The 7,191-nt window shown below is 39.6% G+C and overlaps 2 protein-coding genes across 2 annotated transcripts; one reads left to right on the top strand and one right to left on the bottom strand.

Moving 5' to 3' along the window:
- Nucleotides 1-3,116: 3,116 nt before the first annotated feature.
- Nucleotides 3,117-3,650, bottom strand: LOC128736306 (shematrin-like protein 2). Its single transcript, XM_053830783.1, has 2 exons — nucleotides 3,360-3,650; nucleotides 3,117-3,281 (listed from the first exon to the last, which is right to left on the bottom strand). Exons 1-2 carry the CDS (start codon nucleotides 3,648-3,650, stop codon nucleotides 3,117-3,119), a joined length of 456 nt encoding a protein of 151 aa, XP_053686758.1.
- An 878-nt stretch (nucleotides 3,651-4,528) lies between these two features.
- On the top strand, nucleotides 4,529-5,062 carry LOC128736307 (shematrin-like protein 2). The gene is made up of 2 exons (XM_053830784.1): nucleotides 4,529-4,819; nucleotides 4,898-5,062. Exons 1-2 carry the CDS (start codon nucleotides 4,529-4,531, stop codon nucleotides 5,060-5,062), a joined length of 456 nt encoding a protein of 151 aa, XP_053686759.1.
- The last annotated feature ends 2,129 nt before the right edge of the window (nucleotides 5,063-7,191 follow it).

Here is a 7,191-nt window from a genome sequence, read left to right on the forward strand (position 1 = left end):
CTAACAGGCAATCTGACCGCATTTCTTCTTTCATTCGATGCTCAGAGTTTCGTAGTAATGTTTAATCACACGATTCACGTTGATTGCACGATTCCGAGTTGCTTTCCAATGTCCCAGTAAGAAAGTCGAGAATTTTCCAGGTGCTTATGTAAAATCAATTCACGACGTTGCGTTTCGGGTGCCGTTCAATTTTTTTACAATTTCCGAAAAAATGATAGTGATAAAAATACAACGTAAACAATACACTCTAAACTACCGTGAACGTACCATATTCTGCGCAGTTAAGACATTTTTATGATTCTTCCGCTATTCTAAGTATTCTAGATTTAAATGAACAACAGGGATATCAGCAACGTGTAGCAATACGGTCTATAATATCTGGTAAAAAATATGGGAATTATAAGTCGACCAACAATTGAGTATATTTTTTGTTTTGTAAACTTATCCACGGTGCCTAATTCTGCGCAGTCTCTTGTCCATGTTCCTAATTCTGCGCATGTTTGCTCCTAATTCTGCGCACCCAAAAAGTGAAAATAAATACTCCTGACATGCTGTTTATGTCTTTATACGCTGAAAGCACACCAAAAAATCCGGCATTAGCCATTACCATAATTAAATCCATCATCCAGCCTTCTTGTGCTGTTCGGATGACAAAGGAATATTGTTATCATTTTGATTGCCTCATTTTAAATATTTTATTCTTGATAATGAGAAAGACGAATTTATTGGGGGTTTCTGCATACTGAACATTACACTTTAGATACTTTTTGCTAATAATTGTGTTTTCATATAGAAACCACTTCCCCACGCTCTGACAGCCCCATGAGGTTGGACATTAAATAAAATAAAAGACATGGTTTCATGAATTGGCGCTCGTAGGTTCGGACCCCGTGACACAGCACAGGATTCCAATAAATGCAAGTTAAAGATTCTACTTGAATTTTCATGCCTCTATACCTCAGCCATTTGGGTGAGGTTGCGTATTCTTTCGCGATTACTGCGCAGAATTTGGAGCATGAATAAAAATCTGTGCCTAAATCTGCGCATTATTGCATCGCATTTTTCTAAGGAAAGCAATGCATGCAATCACTCTTTTTGTCTAAAACGTGACTAAAATTAATTATTCTTTCTAATTTGATGATTGCAAAGATTTTCGCTCATAAATTTGTTAATTTTCTAGAAGGACAATCTTAGCGTTGGTGCCAACGACGATGTTTTCTGCCATATAAAATACTATCAGTTTGACGTTAAATTATTTCGCTCTCAAATATTATGGCCCGTTTGTGAATAATGACGTAATATTCAACTAACATTTATAAAAAAAATAACGCAATGATCATAGTTATGCACAATGTTAAAAAAATCTTACATAAAGCAAAATGCGCAGAATTAGGAGCTGTGCAGAATTAGAAGCGGTCACGGTACTTCTACCAAAAATTTTCAAAAGAAAATACTCAATGTGTAATTTTATTCGCTTTTCCCGACTCGCGACGTCAAATGTTTTGATTACATCAATTCTGGAATTATCTCGTTTGAAGAATTGATGTCCTGGAAGTAAACAGCACTGCGGCAGCCCTCTTCTCTTTGGTTGAATTTTAATGTTCTATTTCCTTTATCACTTCAGTTGGCATTTAGCTAATAATCCTTATCACATTCAAAACTGGAGAATGCAGGTTTTTATTCCGGAATTCACTCAACTCGTTCCAACAGTCTCACTAGAAAATGGTGCATGTCTTTTTGAGCTAATTTTCGAATATATTCCATGATTGGCGATTGGCAAAATAACGTCAACGTCCCACATGACGGTGTTTTGGTGTTGATTATGTCTGCACTCGTTAGCGAGCCGACGCCGCGTAGAGAGTAATTTCGTCAGAAGCTCCATCAAGTTCATCTCGGTATGAAATTTCCGGCAGCTTGTTAAATCTTAATCACCATTTTGAAATGCACCATAATCTAGCGAAATTGCACCCTCCGAATGGCTTGCCCGCACACGAATAAATCTAACACTGGAGCACGGAGGGTTCTGATCGTAAGCCTTGATGGGTTTGTTTCGCAAATCACATATCCTTGCTAGTTCGGTGACGCTTCCGAGTGTGCACTAAACTGCTGCACACGTGTGATTTTATATAGGGAACTTGGCTAACGCGGGCTCGGAGAGCACTTCAACGGCTCGTTGCATCGCCGATGGCAACGGGGCTGTCGATTATGAAGATAACGAGAAATTGTTTAGATTGAATAGAACTTGGTTTTAACAGTTTTGCACTGCTTCAAATGGCACTGCCAAAGCCGTCCCGGAAGAGCGTCTGCATTAGTGCTTTTAAGTGGCGGAACCAGAAAGCATGCTAGGAACAGCTACATGGTTGGTGGTGGCACGGTGCTTTGTATATTCGGGTTGGAGACTGCAAAGGAGCAGCAGCGGTAGATTAAATTCTATTTCGAGTGCGAGATGGGATGCTGTCTGCTCGGGGATGCAAGTGTATTCCATTTGATAATACTTGCATGAGGGAAAATTATTTGTTGAATTACCGGTTAGAGTGTACTTGTTAAATTGTAAGTGCAGCTTAAATTAAAAGCGATACCTAATTCGTAAATGGGTCTTTTTCAGTACGCAATGTATTTCCAGGTCTTTATTATATCAAGCATGCTGAGTTTGACTGATTAACTTTTGTTTTTCATGGAAAAGTTATTTTTTTGTTTGTAAACTAAAATCAACAAATTTATAAAACAGGAATTAAATTTTATAAAAAAGAGGATTTCAAACAGGTATTTTGTTTTGACACATATAAATACCATCGCGAAATAAATAAGTGCCACAAACAGTACTGAATAGATTCATGCACGCTGTTGGAGGACAGTTCTGCAGTTAGGAAAATTCTAGGGTACCAAGCGGGTATTTTTTTTGTACGCTGCTCAGCATTGTCCCGGGATTTGGTTTAATAGCCACTTGGATTTATAATATTATTTTGGAGGAAAATATGAACAAAATGATTATAATGCTGTGTTGTGATTTTTATTTCATTTAAATAACAAAGTTGAAAATTCAAATCGTCCGAAATCGTTTAACATATCATAGCCTTGGATCATTTGGTTTTAGCCATACATCGTCATTTTGCTGTTCAGTTGTATTTGTTTAGACTACTATAACTGTAGCCTCCGAGTCCGCCGCCCAGAACGCCAACGCCAAGACCTCCTACTAATCCTCCGTGTCCGAGGGCTTTCACGTTAAGTGGTAAGCCGTTTAGTCCATATCCGTAATTGTACCACGGATACGGGTAGTAACCCTGCCAACCCCAAAAGAAGAATTATTAGGAACAATTATTTGTACGCCAACCCCAGACATGGATTGAATTTAAACTTACCAAGCCGCTGCCGTATCCGCCATGGATTCCAACACCGTAGCCGAGTGCTGGACCATATCCAACTCCGGCAAGACCATTTCCGATCAATCCACCATAAACGGAGCCACCGTAGAGAGGGACTACTCCTTTAACCAATCCGGCAGCGCCGTAACCACCAACCAAACCAGCAGGACCGATGCCACCGTACCACTTGTATGGGACATGTGCGACCTCACTGATAAAACCGTTAGTGTCATGGGAAGCAAAAGCAGCACCCAGCAGAGCGAACATCACTACCGTAAACTTCATCATTTTCACACTGTTTACCGTCTGACGGACTGACTGAATGATCACTGAGTTCAAGCTAGATTAGCAACCGACTGGTTTCTGTGGTTTGTTCCTTGGATAGCTCCGTATTTATTGTAAAAAAACGCCCCTAGCAATTTTCTTTTGCTTATGTCAAGGTCTGCAGAACGGAACAAAACTACACAGTAGTGAAGAGTTGTTTTCAGCTGGGCGAAAATTTCAACCACCCTTGTCAGGATTGTCGGTGCAATCGATCGATTGTAGTTCAAAAGCCGATATCTATTTTGATTAATCTAATAACATTTCGCACTCATCGCCATGTATCACTTGTACCGGCGGCCCGTCCGGCGATCCACCAGATTGTTGCATTTACAGATAAAACCTAATCGCGATGCGCCTATTTGTGAAATCAACGAGGTAATAAAACATTTAATTGTTCAGTCAAAACAAACAATACATTTTAAATGTTGGACATTTGCCGCATTATTGCAACGCGTGAAGATGCTAACATACAATTTATTAACGATTAGAAGGTTAGCTAGTGCATGGAAATGCTTATCGATTATAGGAGACTACTTTCAGCTTCAATCCCTTTGGTAGACAGTAGTGACAAATAGTTTCCTTGTGAACTTTCACAGGTAACTAGAATGAACTTCGAGTGGAGACAAACATAATTAACATTTTAATTGTTACAGTACTTTTACAGTACAGTTTTGTTCCGTTCTGAAAACCTTGACATAAGCAAACGAAAATTGCAGGGGGCGTGTTTTTTACAATAAATACGGAGTTATCCAAGGAAAAAACCACAGAAGCCAGTCGGTTGCTAATCTAGCTTGAACTCAGTGATCATTCAGTCAGTCCATCAGACGGTAAACAGTGTAAAAATGATGAAGTTTACGGTAGTGATGTTCGCTCTGCTGGGTGCTGCTTTTGCTTCCCATGACACTAACGGTTTTATCAGTGAGGTCGCACATGTCCCATACAAGTGGTACGGTGGCATCGGTCCTGCTGGTTTGGTCGGTGGTTACGGTGCTGCCGGATTGGTTAAAGGAGTTGTCCCTCTCTACGGTGGCTCCGTTTATGGTGGATTGATCGGAAATGGTCTTGCCGGAGTTGGATATGGTCCAGCACTCGGCTACGGTGTTGGAATCCATGGCGGATACGGCAGCGGCTTGGTAAGTTTAAATTCAATCCGTGTCTGAGGTTGGCGTACAAATAATTGTTCCTAATAATTCTTCTTTTGGGGTTGGCAGGGTTACTACCCGTATCCGTGGTACAATTACGGATATGGACTAAACGGCTTACCACTTAACGTGAAAGCCCTCGGACACGGAGGATTAGTAGGAGGTCTTGGCGTTGGCGTTCTGGGCGGCGGACTCGGAGGTTACAGTTATAGTAGTCTAAACAAATACAACTGAACAGCAAAAAGACGATTTACGGCTAAAACCAAATGATCCAAGGCTATGATATGTTAAACGATTTCGGAAGATTTGAATTTTCAAGTTTGTTATTTAAATGAAATAAAAATCACAACGCAGCATTATAATCATCTTCTATCTATATATATAAAAGTGAGCGTGAGTATGTTTGTATGTTTGTATGTTCCACCATAACTCCAGAACGCCTTGATCGATCTCCACCAAACTTGGCACACATGTTCCGTAGTATAAGGGAGTCACCACTGAGGGGTTGACAAAATAGGAGGGGGGGGGGGTTCATAACAGCGGGGAGCCCTTAACTCCGAAATGCCTTGACCGTTCTTCATCAAACTTGGCAAACGTGTTCCTTGACAGAAGAAAGTCAGAACTGGGGGTCAACAAAAATTGGCTGTCATTAAACCTGGCACACATGTTCCTTGACATAAAGGAATCAGCACTGGGGGTCAACAAAAAACCCGATTTAATCCACCTATTGGTGAAAGGAACCTTTGTTATACCATCTCATTTGTCATTTGAGTTAGAATTCGACACGCCTTCGGAACTCAACTTTTTGATAACACTATGATAGTTATCATCAATACATATGCATGTCTATGTAATATGCTGATAAATTTGTATAATATTCCAAAGCAATCAAAAAATGTCTTCCTTTTATTCGTATAATTTGTTATTTTGAGTTAATAGCGGGGTGACATTCTGGGGTTTGGTTTAAGTGAGCAACTGTCCGTTTTCCGGAATGTATTCGGAACGTTCCTAGAATGTGTCCAGCTGTGGCCAATGTAACCCTGGACACTTTATATGTCGACAAATGACCTACTTTTGCAATTTTGAGTACTTCAAGATGTCATATGTTGTACTTAAGCTGAATTCAGAAACTGGTCCCCGATCCGGAACATTTCCGGACGTGTTGTTCCGGAATATCTTCGGAACCGTACATCCGATCTAAATTCTGTTCAATAGAATTCTTCTAGGCCACAAAACTCTGCATTTGTTAGTTATTCAGTCAAATCGGTCCAGGCATTTTCTAAAAACAGATGTTTATTGTTATATTTTCACTACCGAGACTGTTATGCGTTTATTTGTAACTTGTAACTGACATAGTTTCATATTTTTTTTCAAAATTTTGGAAACAAACATAACATTACTGTTTGAAATATTGAAAGCATGAACAATTTAAAGATGATTCCCAAGCTTATCTCAAAAGTGGTGAAAATCACATGGGACTGTTATGCATTTATAGGCAGTAATGGTAGTTATCATCAACAGATATGCATGCATATATAATATACTGACAGATTTGTAGAATACTTGAAAGCCATCAAAAAATCGTGTGCAAAGTTCTTGGGCAGGATTGATATTTAACGGGGACCCTCACTGGAAAGTCGAAAAACTTGTTTGTTTTGCATTTTCAGAAGGCTTTTATCAAAAACATCCCATCAAGAAGACTGGCAACTCTGCTAAAAGTCGAGCGACAGTAACAGCAATGCTATCTGCCGAGTTAAAGTTGAACTTTCACATACTAGTGTGTGTATATTAGAATATGGATGTACACAAACACGTATGCAATGCATTGCCATGCTCGCATACATATTTTCCCACCAATACATGTACACACAGCTTCAGCTTTTGTCGGGAGGGGTGCGCTGTTCGTTCGGTTGCTCGTCATTTGTATAGGCGCGACGAAGAGATGCCAGTCTTCTTGGTGGAATGTTTTTGCTTTTATCTTTAGAAATGTTGAGCTCATAGTATTTTTCGGTACGTGGTCTCGTTGAGAATTTACAGTAAAACTGTTGGATCACTTGAAGGGAAGTGCAGTGCTGTACAATAGTTTAAACGCGCTCTCCTCGAAATCATATGTTTTCAGCGACTGTGCGTGTATCGCAGTATCTTAGAGGATCGATTTGGGTGAATTTTTTTGACGTGTAAAAATCACTTATCTAAATTGTGACGTAACCGCTTTTCGCTATCTCAACTTTTCAATTTTTGCTGCTATTTAAAAAAAATCGTTACACTTCGCAACCAGTAAGAGATAGATAGTTACTATGTTCAGCAAAGTTGCTTATTTTACTGTGTTCTATAACTTTTGTGGAGACACTGTACTTTTTTGG

This window comes from Sabethes cyaneus, chromosome 2, assembly GCF_943734655.1.
Source record: "Sabethes cyaneus chromosome 2, idSabCyanKW18_F2, whole genome shotgun sequence".
NCBI lineage: Eukaryota > Metazoa > Arthropoda > Insecta > Diptera > Culicidae > Sabethes > Sabethes cyaneus.

Bases quoted from the DNA above. Each gene is read 5' to 3' on its own strand.
- LOC128736307 (XM_053830784.1), top strand. From the start codon at position 4,529: ATGATGAAGTTTACGGTAGTGATGTTCGCTCTGCTGGGTGCTGCTTTT. The intron at 4,820-4,897 runs GTAAGTTTAAAT...TGGGGTTGGCAG, and splicing joins GCGGATACGGCAGCGGCTTG to GGTTACTACCCGTATCCGTG.
- LOC128736306 (XM_053830783.1), bottom strand. From the start codon at position 3,650: ATGATGAAGTTTACGGTAGTGATGTTCGCTCTGCTGGGTGCTGCTTTT. The intron at 3,282-3,359 runs GTAAGTTTAAAT...TGGGGTTGGCAG, and splicing joins GCGGATACGGCAGCGGCTTG to GGTTACTACCCGTATCCGTG.